The sequence below is a fragment of the Scyliorhinus canicula genome, chromosome 6 (assembly GCF_902713615.1).
Source record: "Scyliorhinus canicula chromosome 6, sScyCan1.1, whole genome shotgun sequence".
NCBI classification, from domain to species: Eukaryota; Metazoa; Chordata; class Chondrichthyes; order Carcharhiniformes; family Scyliorhinidae; genus Scyliorhinus; species Scyliorhinus canicula.
Window position 1 is genome coordinate 45,129,800 of NC_052151.1, and position 24,867 is coordinate 45,154,666.

Here is a 24,867-nt window from a genome sequence, read left to right on the forward strand (position 1 = left end):
TTCCCCCACATCTGGCTCTTGTCGTATCTGACTTGATAGCGACCTACGAAAAGCAGAAAATGGTTCTGCATTCCTTAACGCTGACATCTCTCACTTTGGTGGGCACAAGTAAATAAATAAAATTTCACTTGAAGAGTCTTTTTAATGATAAATGCAAATACAATTAATCTTCAACAGAAAAAAAAAGAAATCTTCTGCAAAGGTCACGATCAGTGTGTTGTAGGTCTGAACTTCCATTCGATTCATGGAGGTGATCACATCAAATTCTCATTTATCACAGCTTTGAGACTATTCTTCGTGGTGCATCATCGCAGAAACCAAGTTTTGCTGAAGCTAATCCCTATGGCAATCTACGTGCCAGGATCCCATCAACTAAGATATGTCTGATGTCAGGAGCAGTTCTCAGGAGCATTCTCCTGCTGATGTCTTCAATAGCTTCGCTGCTGATGGTTGTTGTAAAGTACAAGTTAAAATCCAAAACAAATTACCTGATCATTAGCTAACTGTCAACACTGCATTTCTAATATCATTTCCTATTTCTCTAGCTTGCCAGAGCAAGATCAGATTATAAAATTAGACATGGAAATTAGCTGTCTGGAGGAAAGCATTATTGCTCAACACCTCAACACATTTATCTGAACTTAAAAGACACAGACCCGTTGCCTTACATCACCACATATATGACAGCATTTCAGGGCTGCCTGCCTTCAGAGGTATTACTTCCTCTGAACTTGGCTGTGAAGCCTCTTGCAGCTGAATAGCTTGATGGCAATTGATCATTGCTGACTAGATGGAAGCCAGTTGTCAGATAGTGTCCCAGTGTATTCCTTGAGGAGAGGGGAATGGAGAACATTGGAGAGAGGAAACAATGAATACTAGATAACGAGGAGGTCTTAGGTGATCGCTAATGAGTATGATTGCCCATCTAAGTAACTCCCCGTCACTGGTCATAGGTTCTGTGGGTCCTTCCATGCGGTTGAATCCGATCCTAGGGGCACATGTCTGGCCCCATGCTTGGCAGGCGTTTCATGGTGGTGGGACTGGCCTGAGGACTTGAGATCACTGGTATTCCTTTCTCAGGCACCTTTTCTGGATCTCCTCTTGCCTTCGGGTGTTCTCGAAGAATTGTGTCCCTTCAATCAGGTGGTAAGTAGCTCTCTTCTGAGCAAGAGTCTACCAGACATCAATGTGTATGTTGCATTTCTTGACACAAGCCTTTGGGGTATCTTTAAAGGACTTCCTTCGTCTTCCTCTTGTTTGAAAACCTTCCTCGAGCTGGGCAAAGATGCTTTGCTTTGGCAGTCGGGAACCTAGCAACCTAAGCACGTGGCTGGCCCAACAGAGTTGATTTTGAATTATCATGACCTCAATGCTGGTGCTCTTCATTACTTCAAGAACGCCTGTTCTCCCAGCTGATGCAGTAAATCGTCTCAGACAGCATTGATGGTGCCTTTCCAGGGTCTTAAGGTTGTGCCTGTACATGATCCATGTTACTGAGCTGTACAGATGAGTTGGAGGATGACTGCCTTGTAAATGTAGATCTTGATGTCAAGCACAGATGTCACAGTCATCGAAGATTCTCATGCTTAGGTGTCCAACGGCAGTGTTCCTGGATTGGATATGGTGTTGGATCTCCGCATAGATGTCAGGTTTAGATGTGAGGATTGGGAGGGTTACTCCACTGATCTCAGAAAAAGAGACCAGATCTTGCCCTGGGGTGGGTTGGTAAAGGACTTGAGTCTTCTTGAAGTTGAGGCTGAGATTGATTCTTCGGTATGCTTCCGTGAAGGTGTCAAGCATGGCTTGGAGATTCTCTCCTGAGAAAGTGGAGATGGTGATGCCATCCACATACTGAAATTCCATGGTGATGGCAGTGTCGAATTTGTCTTGGATTTCAACCAATTGGGGTTGAAGAGATTTCTGTCCATCCTGTAGACGATGCCCACTCCACTGGGAAGCTTCTTCTTGACAAGCTGAAGAATGGTGGCGAAGAAGATGAAATAAAAGGTGGGGATGATGACACATCTTTGCTCGACACGAATCTTGACCTTAAATGTTTCTATCTTGCATCTGTCGCCGAGGACTGTTGCTGACATCTATGCGTGGATGACGAAGGTCGGCCAGTGTGGGCCACAAGGGTCAGCAGGCGGGGGCCGCGAATGTCGGCCGGGTTGGTAAACGTGGGTCCCAGGAAACAATATTTTTAAAAAACACTGAAGACAGACTATTCCTTCGGTTGAGTGCTGTTTCAAATGGTCTTTTATAATTTTCACCTCTATTATCTGTCTAGACCGACAAAACTCTTTCATCCATTCTATTTTAATGCAAATATCCTGTCATACCAGCTTCCTGACAAGTGGAAGAAATGTGAGATAGCAGATAAAACATTGGCTGAGATGTTGGCTCCCCGAGATAAGGGAGATTTAGCTACAATCTTAGGCAAAAAGGAAGGACATTCTGTCCGCGCAGGAGACAAAGATGAGGTAGGATTAAGGTTAATAAAATAACAGTTTTGAGTGAAAGACAGCGAAACATTCGAAAATCAATAGAACATAGAACAGTACAGCACAGAACAGGCCCTTCAGCCCTCGCTGTTGCGCCGAGCATTGTCCGAAACCAAGATCAAGCTATCCCACTCGCTGTCATTCTGGTGTGCTCCATGTGCCTATCTAATAACCGCTTGAAAGTTCCTAAAGTGTCCGACTCCACTGTCACAGCAGGCAGCCCATTCCACACCCTAACCACTCTCTGAGTAAAGAACCTACCTCGGACATCCATCCTAGGTTAAAACAAAACTCGCAGAAAGTCAGATTTAAGTTCCACGTGGTTTTGGAGGCATCTTTCGTAGACTGGAACACCCATGAGGTGATTCGTCACTACAATCAATGGCAGGAGAGGGCGAGAGGCAGAAATAACACCAGCATGGACTCTTAGCAACCATGAAAGTTCCATTGATCCGACAACATCTTATGATTCATCTCCCTTTGGGAATCTGTCAGGATCGAGGATTACAAATTATGGAATTACTTAAACAATGCACCCAGTGGGATGAAAGGGTGGGATGAGATGATGACAAGTTTGCATTCACAGCGACCAGGGTTTTTCCACCTGTTCAACTATTGACTGCAAGACATGTTGCCTTGCCACCAAAGCAAACAACTGGGCTTCACCGGAGGGAGGGAAGCAAAAATTTAAAGATCCTCATCTCTTCAATGACAAACCCCTTATTTAGAATCACAGTGGGAAACTGGGAGAAATTGTTCCTGGCTTCATTGGAACAAGATCACCTGTCAGTCAGATTCTGGAGAAAATGAACAGGGTTTTAAGTGGATAGAAAAGAAAGGAGAATCGATTCAACCCGACCAGGAAGCAAAGAAGCTTCAGCTCTACAGTGGACTACTTGTGCAACTCCAAAAGACGCGGAACCATCATCCGAGCTCAGATCACCCAGCAGTGTAGTGCAAGCCAGCTGAAGGAAACAAAGGCTGTATCCAGGAGCCAGCAAAGTGCAAATATAAGGGGAAGAATTCTCTGTTTGGGAGACTATGTTCTCCCGCCGGATCTGAATTGCACCTGTTTTACGAACAATTTGATTTCCTTGCAGTTGCAAAGCAGGAGGCAATGCAGTGTTCCACACCATGCAACAACTCATTAAGACACATTTGCATTTATTCCCTGCTCCCACTGGCTTGCGGTGTGGACTCTTTTGCCCCAACCCCGATTCTCTGTCTCATCGGGGAAGGCGATCCAGGGACGGAGAATCCCGCCCAAGGATTTTGCAGCTGCTTCAGTGAGTAATTGACTGACTAGGGTCATTGATAAAGTGCACAGGACTGGCTGTCAAGACAGTTCAGGTAAAGGTAACACTGTGAGGCCCATGGGCTAACAAGATTGTCCTGAGCAGAGCTCAAGGCACTTTGGTGAAGACCAGGCCCACAGCATTCGTGTTGATTGGGCGCTAATGCTGGGTGATCATCGGTGGCTAAGTCTCTGAAGAAAAGGTGCTATTCTACCTGAGGAAGACTAGGGCCGGGATTCTCCCTTTTGGGGACTAAGACCCCATGCCCGCTGAAAAATGGGCGAGAATCACTCTGGACTTTTTCCTCAAAAGTCCGGGGTGATTCTCCATTTTCCAGGGGGCTAGCAGGGCCACAGCGTGCGTCCCGCAGCTCTGGCTGCTGGCGGGGCCCCCCTGTCCAGACCATGCGGCCGCGCATGCACATGGCAGCCGCAAGCGGGTCTGCATATGTGCGCAGTGGCCCACTTTGGCGCGGGTGCTACCGACATGCTGGAGCCATACAGCGAACCCGCGTGGAGGAAGGTAGGTCCCACCCCAAATGATGATGGCCCGCCAATCGGTGGTCCCCGATCGTGGGCCTGGCCACCGCCGAGCCCCCCCCTCGAATACAGATTCCCCCCACCGCCCCCCCACCAGGACTGCCACCGCAGCTGCGGGTCCGATGTCCCGCCGGGTGGTACCAGATGTAAACCACGCTGGCAGGAGTTCGGACGTTCGCCTGCAGAGAATCGCAGGGAGGGCCTATTTCAGCGGCCCCCGACCAGCACTGCGGTGACCGCAATCCGTGGAATCAATCTTTGTTGCATCTGCTTGCTATTTAATTTGCAATTTCTCATAAATATTGAGCACTATTTGTATGTCAATTCAGCTTCAGTCATAACAAGTGAAATTTTGTCCAATTATTTTTAGCTGAGGTAGTTCAATAAAATTCTATTTTTAAAAATTTGTTGGCCTCCACAGTGATCATAACAGGACGTAAATAGGATGGAGAACCGAATCCTAAACACGATTTTGAGGAAGAGGGTGCAGGTTTAGGGTTGGAAACGGTAAACTCAGAATAGATATCAGGAATTATTTTGTGACAGAGGATAATCAATGTATGGTGCTGGATTCTCCGATCCCCCAGCCCCCTGTTTCTCGGTCGCATGCTGTTCGCTGGCAGTGGCATTCTATCCTCCCGCCGCTTGTCAATGGATCCACCACTCGCTGCCTTGAAACCCATTGACGGGGTGCGCTGCCAGCAGGTAAACTGAATCCCGATGACCAGAGTGTTCCAGCCATGAAATAGCTTGATTGGAACAGTGTCACTCTCATGCAATTTGGTCTCATTCAGAATTTTTTTTTATCTTGAAACAAATTGGAGAATGGACACTCTGGTTCTAAAATCAAAACGAAGTTGAAAGGTTTGGTGACTTTCCATTTCCAATATAAATGCAACAACACAAGGCCCAGGAAACTAGCCCGCGCGTCTGGACGAGGCATTAAAATGCAAATGACCCTATGGGACATTTGAATGAGAAGGCATGAAACAGATCATTCCTGTTGGATTAATGTATGTCCTTGTTCAAATATTTGCCAAAATTAGTTCACAGTCAATTTGCAGAGTTCTCGGCTTTGGAGTGGAATTCCAAAAGAAGCGGTTGCCACAAGAACCTTATTCTGTCACGAGGATAGACAAATTGAACTCCACTGAGTGGCCAAACTGGACACTATTTCCGAGGACAGTGAAAACAGATACTATGGCACAAGAGATAGTACCTGATATAGACATTGAATAAGACACATCTTTTTGGGAGCAGCAACAGGGAGTGAACAAGATCCAGACCAGCAAAGGAATGCGATCCATCAAAAGACAGAGAATTTGGGCTGGTCTTTTGCCTACCTATTTCATAGAATTTACAGTGCAGAAGGCGGCAATTCGGTCCATCCAGTCTGCACCGGCCCTTGGAAAGGGCACCCCACCTAAGGCCACTCCTCCACCCTATCCCCGTAACCCCATCTAATCTTTTTGGATACTAAGGGCAATTAAGCATGGCCAATCCACCAAACCTGCACATCTTTGGACTGTGGGAGGAAACGGAGCACCAGGAGGAAACCCACGCAGACACGGGGGAACGTGCAGACTCCTATTTGAAGAACCAAACTGGAGTTTGCACATTCTCCCAGTGTTTGCATGGGTTTTGCCCCACAACCCAAAGATGTGCAAGGTAGGTGGATTGAACATGCTAAATTGCCACTTAATTGGAAAAAATGAATTGGGTACTCTAAATTTACATTAAAAAAAAGAACCAAACCAGGTTTTTACCTCGACGGAGTAAAGCCAGAGAAACCTGCTACTGCAAGCAGTAAGCCACTGTCAATCAGTCTTTGTTAACCTTCAATCCCTATTTATTCAGTAGGCTGAAAAGTGAATCACAGGTCTTGCAACATTTCAAGCCCTAATCTTGAGAGAATTATAATTTGCACTTTTTAAAGACCCAGGTGCAAGATACCTCTTTTGTACTCACCTTTTCCTGAAAGGGTGTGTGTATATCTGTGTGCATGGGTAGGCTATTGTGAATACATTTTGGGTATTGTTATGGACCAGGGTTTAGAGAACCCCAAAGTATATCATGGAGTTCACTTGACCCACAACTTTTAATAGATTGTTGTATGGGACACACACGGTCTACTCTACAGGTGTGGTACAGCAGAAATGGAAAGGTATTTTTTTAAAGCAAAACAATGTTTATTCTATGAACTCAAGTTAACCTTCTTAAAACATACAGTGAACAATTTTGCAACCATTAATTCAAATACAACCCCCAAAGAACACCATCCTTAATAACTTCCCAAACATCCGGAAGACAAAAGAAACACCTTTTAACAGAAACACATCAGGTTTACATTCACTACTGAGAACATTTATAATTCTGAATTCACCAAACGATCAAGAGATAGTCTTTTCATGGCAGAGAGAACAGCAGTACACCTGCTTTGTCTGGCTTCAGCTCCAACACTGAAAATAAAACTAAAACACAACCTGTAGCAAACAGCCTAAAACGAAAGTAAAAAGCTGAAAGACAGCCCAGCTCCACCCACACTATGACATCACTGATAAACACCCATTTCTTAAACACCCATTTCTTAAAGGTACTCTCACATGACAGTATTGAGTAATAAATATTTGTCCTGCTGTTTAAATTCCAATGAGAAAACCTGTAATTTGTCTGTTCTTAAGAGCAACAGCACTCAGAGGGATTAAAAAATGTTTTTTTAAAAACACATCCAGGTCCAGTTGATAGTTTGGGAAAAGGGGAGGTATCCCACCACCTTACCAATGACCACAACATGTGTCAGACATTGCAAAGGGAAGATAATGCAGTTGGCATTCCCAAAAGGTTAAGTTGGTTGAAGAACTTTTAAAATGCCAATCAATTGGATTGCATTGTGAATGACCCTTTGACACAGGAAATTTCCATGTTTCCCTATTGGGAAAAGACGATTTTAATTGATTTCCAAAAGGGCGCAGGATTTTGGGATCTCAATTTTCTGCTCTGGCATTGTTCAAACTCCCTAAGAGGAGAGTGAAAGACAGAAGAACGAATGATAATGGGAAATAAAAGAAGTAGTTGTAAGATTACAGGAAAACGAGGTTTGAGGAACACTGGAAAGCAACTGATTGAAAGTGGTGGAGGTCAACGTCAACTGGTTTGGCAATTTGGTTTATACAGAGGGTGGAACTCGCTGCGGGGGTGGGGGGATGGTGGAAACAGCTACAATAGCGACGTTTAAGAGGCACCTTGACGAATATATGAATAGGGTGGGAGTAGAGGAATACGGACCCCGGAAGTGCAGAATGTTTTAGTTTAGACAGGCATGATGATCCGTGCAGGTTTGGAAGGCTGAAGAGCCTTTTCCAGTGCTGAATTGTTCTTCCATTCTTGGAAAGCAGCCACCTCCCTAGTACAGGAACTTGGGACATCAGACTGATCCGCAAGGGAGAAACCCGGACATCAGACTGATTCCTCAAGGGAGAAACCCGGACATCAGACTGATCCGCAAGGGAGAAACCCGGACATCAGACTGATTCCCCAAGGGAGAAACCTGGACATCAGACTGATCCCCAAGGGAGAAAATCGGACACAAGACTCATCCACGGTGGAGAAACTGAAACAGACGTCCGATCCCCAATGGAGGAAACCAGCCACCAGACTGATTGCCAGCGACTGAGGTTGAAGTGGCTGTATGAATATCTCTTACTCTTGGTTTCAGGAAAATACAGGGATTATTAACTCTAGAGGGAGGAACCAATCATCAACTAAAATGAAACAACCACATTTTGCCTACATAACAAGTCACTGCACTCCAAAATTATTTCATTTGAAGTTTCACGCAGTACTTGATGGATCACTACTTAATTCCAAGTTTATTATAAATTGACACTCATCTAACTGGAGTTGAATCAGTCAGAACGACTAGGTTAAACATTAAACTTTGCAACATTGCAACTGCTCTGTAGTAAAACATGATCCAATTATGCTGGTGAAAATATATCACTGTCCTTTAAGAAACATTTCATTGTTCTTGTAAAGAAACTGGAGGACAAAACCAGTTTTGCAATGAAAAGTGCAATGTATGTGTGCCTGAACAGCTCTTTTTACTATTGCTTGCCACAGATAGGTGATCAATAAAGAAAACAAAATTACAGGTTATTTTATTCATCCAATTTATTACCCATCCCTAATTGCCTTTGAGAAGGGGGTGGTGAACTGTCTTCTTGAATACAACTTAAAAACAAAGACGGGGTGATCATTACTCAACCCAGCAAGCAGATGGGAAGGTTGGTGGAGGATTAGCTCAAACTCTGATGAGCAAGTTTGCAGACGACACAAAAGGTTGGTTGAATTGCAGATAGCAATGAGGACTATCAGAGGATACAGCAGGATTTAGATTGTTTGGAGACTTGGGCGGAGAGATGGCAGATGGAGTTTAATCCGGACAACTGTGAGGTAATGCATTTTGGAAGGTCTAATGCAGGTAGCGAATATACAGTGAATGGTAGAACCCTCAAGAGTATTGACAGTCAGAGAGATCTAGGTGTACAGGTCCACAGGTCACAGAAAGGTGCAACACAGGTGGAGAAGGTAGTCAAGCAGGCATACGGCATGCTTTCCATCATTGGTCAGGGCATTGAGTATAAAAATTTGCAAGTCATGTTGCAGCTGTATAGAACCTTAGTTAGGCCACACTTGGAGTATAGTGTTCAATTCTGGTCACCACACTACCAGAAGGATGTGGAGGCTTTAGACAGGGTGCAGAAGAGATTTACCAGGATGTTGCCTAGTATGGAGGGCATTAGCTATGAGGAGCGGTTGAATAAACTCGGTTTGTTCTCACTGGAACGACGGAGGTTGAGGGGCGACCCGATAGAGGTCTACAAAATTATGAGGGGCATAAACAGAGTGGATGGTCAGAGGCTGTTCCCCAGGGTAGAGGGGGGCAATTACTAGGGGGCATAGGTTTAAGGTACGAGGGGCAAGATTTAGAGTAGATGTATGAGGCAAGTCTTTTTACACACGGGCGGGTAGTGGGTGCCTGGAACTCGCTGCCGGAGGAGGTGGTGGAAGCAGGGACGATAGTGACATTTAAGGGGCATCTTGACAAATACATGAATAGGATGGGAATAGAGGGATACGGACCCAGGAAGTATAGAAGACTGTAATTTAGTCGGGCAGCATGGCCGGCACGGGCTTCGAGGGCCGAAGGGCCTGTTCCTGTGCTGTACTTTTCTTTGTTCTTTGTTCTACCGATACAACAAAGAACGTTGTCACTTAAGAAGCTCTCAGTGCCATTCCATACTCTCCTGTCCAAGAGCAGCTGGTTAGCGAGCCCATCATAGAATCCCTACAGTGCAGTAGGAGGCCATTCAGCCCATTGAATCTGCATCAATCCTCCAAAAGAACACTCCTCGCCCTATCCCTTTAACCTCATAACCCCGCATAACCTTTGGACTCGAAGCGGCAATTTACCATGGCCAATCCAGTCAACCTGCACATCTTTGGACTGTGGGACTGCTACAGAGCCCTCCCCGAGTAGCTCCTGCTCGTACAGCCTCATTGCATCACCAGGGCTCTGGTGGCCAGACAGATGCCAACCATTCCTAGTTGGATACTGAAATCTATTCTCTGCAGGAGCTAAAAGAGCAGACATGTTAGCATGGAGGGTACCCCTGTGTCCATCCAAGTGCCAGGTTACACGGTGGCCCTGGCCTGCAGTGCCCCGCCCCCATTTGTCCCACCCCCGGCTTTGCCCCCTGACACTTTGCCCGCCGCACCGCAAACCCCACTGGTGCCATGCAACGTGGGGTGGGATGGGGCCTCTGATACCGGCACCCATCCCTGCTGGCAGGGTTATGGGTGGCTGGCGCAACCCATGTTAGAGGAAATTTCTATGACACTGTCCTGTAAGAGTAAAAAAATGAATTGGGAACTCTAAATTTATAAATTTTTAAAAAAAGAAACAAGAAAGGAGCAGTCACTGTATTGGGAGTTTTCTATAGACCCCCAATAGCAGCAGAGAGATTGGGCGGCAGATCTTGGAAAGGTGTAGAAGTAAGAGTTGTTGTCATGCGTGACTTCAACTTCCCTAATATTGACTTGAACCTCCTTCGTGCAAATGGTTTGGATGGAGCAGATGTTTTCAGGTGTGTCCAGGAAGGATCCCTGACTCAGTATGTAGATGGGACTAGGGGAGAGGCCATATTGGATTAGGTGCTTGGCAGCGAACCAGGCCAGGTGTCAGATGTCTCAGTGGGAGAGCATTTTGGTGACGGTGATAGGAACAGACTGTAGGGGAAGGTCTTTAATTGGGGGAGGGGAAATTATACTGCTATTAGACAGGAGCAAAGGAGCATGAATTGGGAACAGTTGTTCTCAGGGAAATGCACAACAGTAACGTGGGGGTTGTTTAAGGAGCATTTGCTGCGAGAGCTGGATAGTTTTGTCCCACTGTGACAAGGAAGGAATGGTAAGGTGAAGGAGCCATGGGTGACAAGAGAAGTGGAGCTTCTAGTCAAGTGGAAGGAGGAAGCTTATTTAAGGTTGAGGAAGCAAGGATCTGGCTCGGCTCTAAAGGGTTACATTGTAGCCTGGAAGGAACTCAAAAATGGACTTATGAGAGCTCGTAGGGGCATGAAAAAGCCCTGGAGGGAGGATTAGGGAAAACCCTCAAGACATTCTACACTTATGTGAGAAATAAGCGGATGATCAGAGTGAGAGTCGGGCTGATCAGGGATAGTGGAGGCAACTTGTGCCTAGAGTCTTAGGAGGCAGGGGAGGCCCTAAATTAATATTTTGCTATGAGTATTCACTAGAGAGGGGGACCTTGTTGCTCGTGAGAACAGCGTGAATCAGGTTAATAGGCTCGAACAGGTTGATATTAAGGATGAGGATGTGCTGGAAATTTTGAAAAGCATCAGGATAGATAAATCCCCTTGGCCTGACGGGATTTACCCAAGTCAGGTTACTACGGGAAGATTGCTGTGCTGTTGGTGATGATCTTTGCGTCCTCACTCTCCACTGGAGTAGTACCGGATGATTGGAGGGAGGCGAATGTTGTTCCCCTGTTCAGAAAAGGGAATAGGGAAATCCCTGGGAATTACAGACCAGTCAGTCTTACATCTGTGGTGAGCAAAATACTAGAAAGGATTCTGAGAGATAGGATTTATGCTTATTTAGAAAAACATAGTTTGATTAAAAATAGTCAGGATGGCTTTGTGAGGGGAAGGTCATGCCTCACAAGCCTCATTGAATTCTTTGAGGATGTGGCGAGACACATTGATGAAGGTCGGGCAGTGGATGTGGTGTATATGGATTTCAGTAAGGCATTTGATAAGGTTCTCCATGGTCGGGCTTTAAAATATATGGTTGGGGGGGGCGTTCAGTTTTAAATTTAAATGAGGAAGTAGAAATACACGTTAATGACATGGACTTTAAACGAGTTAAAGAGGCCGAGGGCTCAGGAGAGGTTAGTAAAGATTCCAGAACACGTGATAGAATAGAGAGTACAGAAGATGGCAGGAATCTAACTTCAGATCTAACTTATGGCATTGAGGTGCGTAGGGAAGAAGTGTTGGCAATTCTGGACAAGGTGAAAATAGATAAGTCCCCGGGGCCGGATGGGATTTATCCTAGGATTCTCTGGGAAGCCAGGGAAGAGATTGCTGAGCCGTTGGTTTTGATTTTTATGTCATCATTGGTTACAGGAATAGTGCCAGAGGACTGAAGGATAGCAAATGTGGTCCCTTTGTTCAAGAAGGGGAGTAGAGATAACCCCGGTAACTATAGGCCGGTGAGCCTCACGTCTGTTGTGGGTAAAGTCTTGGAGAGGACTTGGATGTCTGTATGGAGTTTGCACATTCTCCCTGTGTCTTCATGGGTCTCATCCCCACAAACCCAAAGATTTATAATCATCTAGATAGGAATAATATGATTAGGGATAGTCAGCATGGTTTTGTGAAGGGTAGGTCATGCCTCACAAACCTTATCGAGTTCTTTGAGAAGGTGACTGAACAGGTAGATGAGGGTAGAGCAGTTGATGTGGTGTATATGGATTTCAGTAAAGCGTTTGATAAGGTTCCCCACGGTTGTCTATTGCAGAAAATACGGAGGCTGGGGATTGAGGGTGATTTAGAGATGTGGATCAGAAATTGGCTAATTGAAAGAAGACAGAGGGTGGTGGTTGACGGCAAATGTTCAGAATGGAGTTCAGTTACGAGTGGCGTACCACAAGGATCCGTTCTGGGGCCGTTGCTGTTTGTCATTTTTATAAATGACCTAGAGGAGGGCACAGAAGGTTGGGTGAGTAAATTTGCAGACGACACTAAAGTCGGTGGAGTTGTAGACAGTGCGGAAGGATGTTGCAGGTTACAGAGGGACATAGATAAGCTGCAGAGCTGGGCTGAGAGGTGGCAAATGGAGTTTAATGTAGAGAAGTGTGAGGTGATTCACTTTGGAAAGAATAACAGGAATGCGGAATATTTGGCTAATGGTAAAATTCTTAACAGTGTGGATGAGCAGAGGGATCTCGGTGTCCATGTACATAGATCCCTGAAAGTTGCCACCCAGGTTGATAGGGTTGTGAAGAAGTCCTATGGTGTGTTGGCCTTTATTGGTAGAGGGATTGAGTTCCGGAGCCATGAGGTCATGTTGCAGCTGTACAAAACTCTGGTACGGCAGCATTTGGAGTATTGCGTACAGTTCTGGTCGCCTCATTATAAGAAGGGTGCAGAGGAGATTTACCAGGATGTTCCCTGGTATGGAGGGAAAATCTTATGAGGAAAGGCTGATGGACTTGAGGTTGTTTTCGTTAGAGAGAAGGTTAAGAGGTGACTTAATAGAGGCATACAAAATGATCAGAGGGTTAGATAGGGTGGACAGTGAGAGCCTTCTCCCGCGGATGGAGGTGGCTAGCACGAGGGGACATAGCCTTAAATTGAGGGGTAATAGATATAGGACAGAGGTCAGAGGTAGGTTTTTTACGCAAAGAGTGGTGAGGCCGTGGAATGCCCTACCTGCAACAGTAGTGAACTCGCCAACATTGAGGGCATTTAAAAGTTTATTGGATAAGCATATGGATGATAATGGCACAGTGTAGGTTAGATGGCCTTTAGTTTTTGACTTCCCATGTCGGTGCAACATCGTGGGCCGAAGGGCCTGTACTGCGCTGTATCGTTCTATGTTCTATGTTCTGGATAGGGCAAAAAGGGGGATAAAGATGAGAAGCGGGGAAGGCAATGCAGGACTGAGGGTGTTGTACCTAAATGCGTGCAGTACACAAAAGAAGGTAAAAGCTTGTTGCACACATTAAGATTAGCTGGTACGATGTTGCGGGCTTCACAGAGATGCGGCTACAAGGGGATCAGGGCTGGGATCTAAATATCGAAAGGACAGGCAGGTGGGCAGAGGGGGAGCCGTTGCAATGTTGGTAAGGAATGAAATCAAATCAATAGCCAGAAGTAATATGGTATTGGAAGGCATAGGGCAAAATTGTGAAATGGCAAAGGAAATGGGAATTATGTATATATACTAGCAGTAGTCAGGATGTGGGGCAGAAAAATAAATCAGGAGATAGAAATGGCTTGTAAAAAAAAAAATATTACAATAATCAAGGGGGACTTCAATATGCAGATGGACTGGGAAAATCAGGTTGATAGTTGATCCCAAGAAAAGGAATTTGTGGAATGTCTACGAGATTTTTTTTGGAGCAGCTTGGGGTAGAGCCTACTCGGGGACAAGTAACTCTGCATTTGGTAAAGTGTAATGAGACAGACTTGATTAGAGAACTTAAGGTGAAACAACCGTTAAGGGGCTGTGACCACAATATGATAGAATTTTTTTGTTTTGTTTTGTCCCTCAGTTTGTTTCCTTTCTTCTGTTTTGTTGGTGGACCTCAAAAGAGTGGCCACTCCACCTACCCTGCAAATCTTTGGGTTGTGGGGACGAAACCCACAAAAACACAGGGAGAATGTGCAAACTCAACACGGACACAGTGCCCCAGAGCCGGGATCGAACCTGGCCGCGAGACAGCAGTGCTAACCACTGCGCCACCATGCTGCCCACAATATGATAAAATTTACCCTGCAGTTTGAGGGGAAGAAGCTGGACTCAGATGTAACAGTATTACAATTGAGTAACGGTAACTACAAAGACATGAGGGAGGAACTGGCCAGAGTTGATTGGAAAAGGAGCTCAGCAGGGAAGACAGTGGTGCAGCAATGGCAGGAGTTTGTGACGGTTATTTGGGAGGCACAACAGAAATTCATCCCAAGGAGGATATGGCGTCCATGGCTTATGAGGGAAGTTGAGGACAGCATAAAAGCAAAAGAAAAAGCATACAAAGTGGTGAGGATTAGTGGGAAGCCAGAAATTGGAAACCCTTTAAATGTGAGCAGAGGACAACTAAAAAAACAATAATGGGGGGAGAGAGAGAGAGAGAAGATGAAACAGGATCATAAGCTAGCTAGTGATATAAAAGAAATAGCAAAAGTTTTTTCAATATATAAAAAGTTAAGAGAGGCAAGAATAGAAATTAGACCACTGGAAAATGAGGCTGGAAATCTAATAATAGGAAATAAAGAAAGGCAGAGGAACTGAATAGTTACTTTGCATCAGTCTTCACAGTGGAAGACACCAGTGGGATACTAGAACTTCAGGAGAGTCAGAGGGCAGAGGCAAGTGTGGTGGCCATCACGAAGGAGAAGGTTCTGGAGAAACAGAAAGGTCTGAAGGTGGATGGACGACATCCCATGGTTTTGTGAAGGAGAGGTCATGCCTCACAAACCTGATCAAGTTTTTGGGGGAGGGGACTAAGTTGATTGATGAAGAGAGGGCAGTGGATGTTTTTTTTTGGAGCTCAGTAAAGCCTTTGACAAGGTGCCTCATGGCAGACTGTTACAGAAGGTGAAGTCACACGGGATCAGAGGTGAGGTGGCAAGATGGATGCAGAACTGGCTCGGTCACAGAAGGCAAAGAGTAGCAGTAGAAGGGTGCTTTTTCTGAATGGAAGGTTGTGACTCATGGTGTTCCACAGGAATTGGTGCTGGGGCCTCTTGTTGTTTGTAGTATACATAAACAATTTGGAGGAAAATGTAGCTGCTCTGATTAGCAAGCTCGCAGATGACACCAAAGTGGTGGAGTGGCACAGTGTTGAGGATCGTCAGAGGATACAGCAGGATATAGATAGGTTGGAGACTTGGGCAAAGAAATGGCAAATGGAGATTAATCTGGACAAATGTGAGGTAAAGCATTTTGGTCGGTCTAACAGGGAAAATATACAGTAAATGCCAAAAATCTTAGGAATATAGAAAGTCAGAGAGATATGAGCATACAGGTCCACAGATCTTTGACAGTGACAACACAATTGGACAAAATAGTCAAGAAAGCATTTGGAATGCTTGGACGGGGCATCGAGTATAAAAACTGGCAAGTCATGCTACAGTTGTATAACCTAGGTTCGGTCGCACTTGTAATATTGTGCGCCACACTACCAGAAGGATGTGGAGGCTTTGGAGAGGGTGCAGAGGAGATTGACCAGGATGTTGCCTGGTGTGGCGGATGTTAGCCATGTGGAGAGGCTGAATAAACTCGGACTGTTTTCATTAGAACAATGGAGGTTGAGGGGTGACCTGATAGAGGTCTACAAGATTATGAGGAGCATGGATAGATTGGATGGGCAGGCACTCTTTCCCAGGGTGGAGGGGTCAGTCACTAGAGGGCATAGGTTTAAGGTATGTGGGGAAAAGTTTAGAGGGGATGTGCGAGGCAGGTTTTTTTTTTTTACACAGCGGGTGGTGAGTACCTGGAACATGTTGCCAGGGGAGGTTGTGGAAGAAGATACATTGACGGTGTTCAAAAGGCATCTCGACAAATAGATGGATAAAAGCAAATTACTATGGATGCTGGAATCTGAAAAGAAAGAGAAAATGCTGGAAAATCTCAGCAAGTCTGGCAGCATCTGTAGGGAGAGAAAAGAGTTAACGTTTCAAGTCCGACGACTCTTTGTCAAAGCTTTGACAAGGAGTCATTGGACTCGAAACGTTAGCTCTTTTCTCTCCCTACAGATGCTGCCAGACTTGCTGAGATTTTCCAGCATTTTCTCTTTCATTTCAAATACATGGAGAGGATGGGTATAGAGGGATTGGGCACTAAGAAGTGCTGAGGTTTTTGCCAAGGGCGGTATCATGACCGGTATAGGCTTGGTTGGCCAAAGGGCCAATTCCTATGCTGTATTGTTCTTTGTTCTTTATTATCATTGAAGATGAGATTCTGGAGTATTTGAAAGTGCATGATGAAATAGGACTCAGTCAGCACTGCTTCATCAAGGGGAGGTCATGTCTAGCAAACTTGTTAGAATTCTTTGAGGGGGTAACAATAATATTTTATTGTCACAAGTAGGCTTACATTAATACTGCAATGAAGTTACTGTGAAAAGCCCCCCAGTCGCTACATTCCGGCCCCTATTCGGGTACACTGAGGGAGAATTCAGAATGTATAATTCACCTAACAGCACGTCTTTCGGGACTTGTGGGAGGAAACCGGAGCACCCGGAGGAAACCCACGCAGACATAGGGAGAACATGCAGACTCAGACAGTGACCCAAGCCAGGAATCTAACCCAGGTCTCTGGCACTGTGAAGCAACAGTGCTACCAATGTGCTACCAGAGGTTAGACAAAAAAGAACCAGTTGACATGATCTAAAGAGAAAAGTTGCAGCAGCAGGGGTTATCGTGCCAGTCACCATGCGTACAAAATGGTGTTCAGGAATTCTTATGGTCCCAAAACCCAAACAGCCCTTTCAGAATTTGCATGGATTTAACTTAACTAAACGCAGCAGTAGAGTGTGAAATCCACCCAATGGGCTCAGTGGATGGGAGCCTTGCAAACTAGGCAGGGACACTTTATTTGCTAAACTGGATGTGAACAGTGGATTTTGGCAGATGCATCTGGACAAAAATCCAGATTGCTGACTACATTTATAATGTCATTCACTCGTTATTGTTTCAATAGATTGCCCTTCAGAATTAAGTCTGTTCTAGGAATTCTCCAGAGAATGACATCCAACACTTTTGAAGGTATTGAAGTAGCAACATGCCATATGGATAACACTCTCGTACATGGATCCACAAGAGGGGAGCATTAATGCAGGATCAGAGCAGCCCTGAGAGATTGAAAGGAAGCAGGCCCAACACTGAATAATTATAGTTATGGGTCACATAGCACAAGTTACCAGAATCATAGTTGGTCCTGTGAGAAAAGTTAAAGAGAATTTCTGCAACCCAGGAAGATAACAGAGCTTCAAGGATTCCTAGAGATGGTCAACCAAGTAGGCAAGTTCCTACCAAATTTAGAACCCTGGAGACAGCTCTTGAGACTGAGACAACAGTGGTTCAGGAACGTGAACCAGCAAAAGGATTAAACAATTTACAGGCTCTTCTGAAAACTAGCACATTACAACCCAGATTTACCGATCACAGTAGCTGCAGATGCATTTTGACTGCAGGTGCGGGGTGTGGAGGCAATACTACTTTGGGTTCAACAAAACAGTAAGCATAGACCAGTATACAATGCATCCAGGTCTCTTGACAGAAAGGGAACAATATTAGCCACCTGGAAAATGAAGCCTTTTCAGCAATGTGGGCGTGTGAAACAAATTTCAGACTATGTTCTGAAATTATGGTTCAAAATTGAAGCAGGTGATAAACCACGGGTCATCCTTCTGAATAAGAAAGTAGTTGCCTAAAGTCCAATGGTACAGATTAAGATTAATGAGATATGACTCCATCTCAGGGTATGTGCAAGGAAAAGGTCAAACAACAGTGGACACACGGTCATGAGTACATCAGAAATAACTGAACAAAAGGATTTAAACTTTGAAACAGGAAGTAGTATGCCGACAAATCTGAGAATATTGTCGGGAAGGATAACTAGGCTATATTCCCAGTAATCTGAGTGAGAAGGGCTGTGACCTGGAGATGGGGAATGAGGATAGGCATCAACTCGGAGTGTTGGGAAGGGGTACGAAGTCACAACTAGGTGGTTGCAGGGGGTGTGGAGGTGCAGCAAACTGGTGGATCAGGTAGCAGATAATTCAGGAAGCAGTACCGCAGCAAGGAAACACTGTACTGCAAGTAGAAAGCTACATTTTTCTTTTATATTTTCAAACTTATTGCATTTAGCAATAAAAAATATTTCAATGGGAGGGTATAATGTTTTAATATTTGCTTATTTCTGATAAGGAAGGTCTTACAGAACCTAACTACAGTTTTTAACATTGATCTTTAAGGGAACCTATGTTTCACTTAAAAGTCATTCCACGTAAAGTCGTATGCTATCCCAATTGTCCTGATGAGTGCTGGATGAAAGCTTTGACAGATATCTTTTCTCCACAATACTTAAGTTCTGTACTGTCAAATGACTACTTAACTAATTGTTACTTAGAACAAGTGTTTTTTCCTTGCTGTCTTCATTGTCCCCATAGCTGGATGATATGGTACAGGAGTTTTGATTGATCTCTTCTATACAGTTTGAGAGATGTCAAAAATAATTTCTGGCAGCCTAACCCATAAGAAGAAAAATAGGATCCATTTGCACTGCGGATTTAGTTTCACTGCAAATCAATTTACATTTCTAAACTGCAAATTAAATGCAGAGGAGGGTCAGAGACTTGACTGCGAGAAACAGTGCAAGGTGACAGACTCACTTTACCAGAGTTTTGTACCACATGGAATGAGCTACTGGACAAGTTTCAAATGTTCATTTGGATCTCCTGGGCGCTTATTAAACCATTGTGAATGAGTGTCCATATGAGATCATAACCATCTTTTCTACAAAATGTCCATGGGATGTTCCCCAACCTTCTGCTTTGGGAGAAATTTGGGAGGGAGAAAAACGGAAATATAGAACTGTTTTCCGAACAACTCTAGATGGAAATTTCCACTGCTTCGTTGTCACGCTGGAATGCAATCACACGTGGGCAAAATCATGTGAGGAAGTGAATTCTGTGGCAGCAAAGTATGGTACTGGGAACAGAAATTAAAGATAGATATAATGTACAAGCGCAAATAAAATGGTATCTAACTGGAATGCAACATTCCAAAATGGCCATAGAATCATAGAATTTACAGTACAGGAGGCCATTCAGCCCATTGAGTCTACACCGGCCCTTGGAAAGAGCACCCTCTTTAAGCCCACAGCTCCACCCTATCCCCGTAGCCCTGTAACCCCATCTAAGATTTTTGGACACGAAGGGCAATTTAACATGGCCAATCCACTTAACCTGCACATCTTTGGACTATGGGAGGAAGCCGGAGCTTCCGGAGGAAACCCAAGAAGATACGGGGAGAACGTGCAGATTCCGCAAAGACAGTGACCCAAGCCGGGAATCGAACCTGTGACCCTGGAGCTGTGAAGCAACTGTGCTGACCACTGTGCTACCTGGTATATGAAGCAATGTTTGCAATTGTGATAATCATGCCCTAAATTCTAGCACTTTTAACATTTTGAATCAAGATACAAGTACTGCCAGAAATCCAGGTTCGGCTTTTTAAACAATCCAACTCAGAATTCATAATTAAGGTCAGCTCTCATGTTATTGTAGGGATACTGAACTATAAGAATGTGGGGACGTGATCCCAAAATATTGGAGATGATTGAACATAACAAGTATCTCTGCTTTTTAATAAAAAAGGCAAAAGGACTGTAACGAATGACAGATCAGTTGGCCAGACATCACAAGATAAGAATGTCAAGTTTCTATAGAAGAAGAATATTGGCCCCATTTTCCTCCCTTGCTTTCGCTGTTCACCTTGTGCTCAATTGTCCAAAAGCAGGAATGGGTGGAGATTTCCGCTAACTTTATCTGATCCACGCAACTTCCTCTGCCAGGAATCTGTGGTGCTTGAGGGCACAGAAAGCAGTGCAAGATGTTTTAACCAGATTGAATAATCCTCACTGAGACATGCAGACTGCGGACCAGGAAGTACAAGAAACAGGAAATATAACTTACATTTAAACCATTGTGCAGGAACTAAATTCAAGATTGGGACTTGCAAAAAGGATTAAGGTAAAGAGATGAGAGAATCAGAAAATCTAAATTTAAAAAAAAGTCTGCAATATTACTTTTGAGGGAACTATGCTCCACAATTGTAAAATTTATTTTTCTAAGCCAAGATGATTTCCACTAATTATAAGGGTTGTGTCATTAAAATTCATGTACCTCTGAATGCACCAGTCCTAATACTTTCAAACTATCTTCCATACCTTTAAATCCCACCATTACTTGGATTTTAGGGCCACATCTAGTGGCAAGGACTGAAACAATCTGCCATGTGGGCAGGCAGGCCACCTTTGAAAGTAACTTTGGATTTCTAGATTTAACTATGCTGATGCCATATGTTGCAGTCAGATTTATCCTATAATTGTTTTTAAAATTTAGAGTACCCAATTCATTTTTTCCAATTAAGAGCAATTTAGCATGGCCAATCCACCTAGCCTGCATATCTTTGGGTTGTGGGGGCGAAACACATGCAAAAATGGGGAGAATGTGCAAACTTCACACGGACAGTGACCCAGAGCTGGGATCGCACCTGGGACCTTGGCGCCATGAGGCAACAGTGCTATCCACTGCGCCACCATGCTGCCCCTAGATTTATCCAATGATAACATTGAGCAATGATGTCCTTGTCACTATTATTACAGCAAAATCCTGATCGATGAGAATCATCTAGAGGACTATGAAGTCGGCGTAGTGGCATTATGCGTGATGTTTCTACTCGAGAAACCAGTTAGAATTCTCTAAAGAAGTATCAGAAGCCGCTGGTCTAGTGCATCTGTTGGTAGTACCAAAATGAGCCCCTGTCTGAACTGAAAGCGTACTGAACTAGAGATACCTCTGCACCTGAAACTGAACTATCCTTCTGTCTAGGAGGGCAACTCACCAGCAAATGCGACAAGCATGCTGAACTCTTTCTTTTTAAAGCAGTCATCACAATTCAAGTTGCCTTGCCACATTGGAATCAAGTAAGAGGAATTCACTAAACTGGATTGGCAAATAACTCCTGTGAGTTTTAAAGCTAGAAATTGAAATTGACTGCAGCAGAACAAACGCAACTCAGACGGTGAAGGAAACACAGCAAACATCAGTTGAATAAAAATGGCATTAGTCACTGCACGGAATAAACAAAGAATTAACCGGATAGAAGAGCAGCATTATGACGTGAATCTTTAAGTATCGCAAAAGAATTCTTATCCCCCTTGAACAAATTGACACTATCCATTTGTACACAGAGTATAGAGAAAAGAGTACACACTAAAGGACAGGTTCGAAAACACATCACATGTAATCCCTTTACAAATAACAGATGTGTAACTTTACCGGTCTCCCTTTGGCTTCCGCTTTTGTACTGTCTTCCCTTTTGGCCGTCTCTCGCTGCCTGAACAAGGGGTACCTCCTGGACCTGTTACCCGTATTGACTCCAGGCCTTTGGAAGATTTTTTGAAGGTGAATTCCACGTGCTCTCCTTCTTTTAAACTCCTGAATCCATCCATGTAAAGTTTGCTCTATAGATTAGAATACAAAAAGGAAGAGATTATTACATTTATCTCAGCTACTTCAACACGGATTCGAAGAAACAGATGCAGTGGTCTATTTAACATGGGTAATATACCTAACCTGCAGGTCTTTGGATGTGGAAGGAAACCAGAGCACCCGGAGGAAATCTATGCAAACATGAGCAGAACGTGCAAACTCCACACAGTCATAATCATACCCGGGTCCTTGGTACTGTAATGCCCCAATGAGGTGCAAAGACCATAGAGTTCCCGGGCTTGATCGTCAGTCATATTTAATTATCTTATTTCAATTGGCTTGGGATACCTCGCCATGGCGCCATTTAGCACTGGTTTCCACAAATGTGGAACAGGCGTAACGGCACTGGGGGGGGGGGGGGATCTCCCAGGTGATCAGGGACAGGATGTCCAGATGGCACTGCCAGGTTGGCAGGGGGACTGCTGAGGTGTCATGCTGGCAGCGCCGGGGTGCCAGGTTGCCCATGCTGGGGATCGCGCCCAGGGGTGCCCCACCCATTTGAGGTGAGGTGAGGGGGGTGCCCAAGGACCCCTTAAAATCGCTAAGTTGGGGCATTTGGGGGTCCAGAGGCTATGGTGGAGAAGGGGGCTCTAAAGATTGGGGCTGATCTCTTTCCCCCATAAAAATTATCTTATTTCAGTTAAAGCTACAATAGGGTAATAGGACTGAGTTCAAGGGGTAGATCAGCTCACAACATGCTCCAATGCTTGAAATCCCACGATTATCAGATATTGTGATATCTCTCGCAGCAACCTGAACAATACTTAAGACGCTCGATGTAATCCTATACAAAAGAATCTGTGTCACTGTTTGCTGGGTCAATATCCTGAAACTTCCTACATTGGGAGAGGCGCTGGAAAACTTGTAATGTCACTGGACTGGTGGGCAAGAGGCCTCGCCCTCTGGGGACATGGGTTCAAATACCACCATGGCAGCTGGTAGAATTTGAATTCAATTAATAAATTTGGAATATAAATTTAGAGTACCCAATTAATTTTATCCAATTAAGGGGCAATTTAGCGTGTTCAATCCACCTACCCTGCACATCTTTTGGGTTGTGGGGGCGAAACCCACGCAAACACGGGGAGAATGTGAAAACTCCACACGAACAGTGACCCAGAGCCAGGATCGAACTTGGGACCTCGGCGCCGTGATACAGCAGGGCCAACCCACTGCGCCTCCGTGCTGCCCGACTATCACCAATTATTGTAAATTTGGTTGACTAATGTCCTTTAGGAAAGGAAATCTGCCATCTTTACCAGGACTGGTTTACATGCTATTCCAGACCCACAGCAGGCTGACCCTTTGAAATAGCCGAGAAAGTCACTCAGTTTAAGGACAATTTGTGATGGATCACAAGTGCTGACCTTTCCAGCGATGCTGACATTCATACAATAAATGAAATCAACATACATGTATGCACGTCAATGATTATTGGAGATATATTAAAATTGCCGAGTGTAGGTGCAAAATATAGTTTTACTGTTGGAGCCTACGGACTGCTGTGTGTCATGAAATATAAACTTTTTAAACTTTCTTTACCGGGATTGCGAAGCCAAAGTGCAATCCCCCAATCCAAATACCGAACTAAACTCAAATCGAATCCAACTCATGGTCCCCACAAGAGAGTCATACCAGATCCAGGCATATCATCTGATCCTAGCCAAAAGGCCAAGAAGTGATGAAATATAATTTTTTTAAAACACCATCTATGCAATGATGCAATGCCTCATCCAAAACTTTGACCTGTGAAAACCTAAGTCATTAGTTAGAAAAGTGGATATTGGAATGTAGATAACGGAGACACCAGAGTTGTTGGTGATAATAGGGAGCAAGGCATTCCATCATATTAATACATAGATCTCATTCTCCCTTGCTTCCATGCCTTTGTATCTCAAGGGACAACCACTGTAGCACAATCCAGGTTGGCCTCCCACGTTGTATTCTCCACAATCTTGGGATCTACTGCCTCTGTCCTTACTTGCACCAAGTCTCTTTCACCACTACCCATGTGCTCGCTGACTTGCATTGGATCATTTGACTTTCAAATCCCTCCATGGCCTTGCTCCTCCTCATCTCTGTAATTCCTCCAGCCCGACGACCCCACCAAGATGTCTGCAGTCCTTTCATTTGGGTCTTTTGCAGATTTCCGATTTGAAGTAGTCTTCCATTGGTGGCCTTGCTTTCATCTGCTCAGGCCTAAAGCTTTGGATTTTCTGCCCTAAATCTCTCCACCTCTCTACTTCACCATCTTCAAGACACTCTTGGTCCAAGCCTTTGGCCATCTGCCCAGATATCTCATGTGGCTGAGAACCAAATATTTCCTTTACAATATTCTTAAGCGCCGTGGGATATTTTATTATGTCAAAAGTGTTATGTAAATACAAGTTAGTGTTGTTCACTCCACAATTTCCTCTCCTTCCGTCCTGCAAGTGCCGATTCCTCTGGAAGTGCCTTTACATAGGAGGGGGAAATCTTCACAAATTCCTGGCTGAATGGTTTAGAAATGGTGGTGGGCTTCACAGAGGAGGCTGACATACAACAGCCATATTTTCACAGACTTCTTTATTATCCGGCAAAGAAAGTTCTGAATTCCAGAGTTTGCAAGACTCTGGTCAACTCAATTCATTAGCACAGGGCTAAATCGCTGGCTTTGAAAGCAGACCAAGCAGGCCAGCAGCACGGTTCGATTCCCGTAACAGCCTTCCCGAACAGGTGCCGGAATGTGGCGGCTAGGGGCTTTTCACAGTAACTTCATTTGAAGCCTACTCGTGACAATAAGCGATTTTCATTTTTTCAAATATTAAATGTTGAACCCTAGGGTTCAATTCAAGACTTGAGCAAAAATATCTACAGCAGGAGAAGCAACTGGATACATTCCACAACATTAGGCAGACAGCAAAACTAACGTAAACATGTTAAGAGGGGAAGGGCGGCACAGT

The 24,867-nt window shown here is 44.6% G+C and overlaps 1 protein-coding gene across 8 annotated transcripts in view; it reads right to left on the reverse strand.

The window, feature by feature from the left end:
* The window catches only part of LOC119967135 (protein lin-28 homolog B-like), a 349,253-nt gene that overhangs the window by 103,008 nt on the left and 221,378 nt on the right, over positions 1-24,867 (reverse strand). For all 8 annotated transcript variants that reach the window (XM_038799262.1, XM_038799264.1, XM_038799261.1 and 5 more), the window contains one exon: positions 21,713-21,897. In XM_038799262.1, the coding sequence (XP_038655190.1) occupies positions 21,713-21,897 (185 nt within the window). The remainder of the gene's footprint in view (positions 1-21,712; positions 21,898-24,867) is intronic.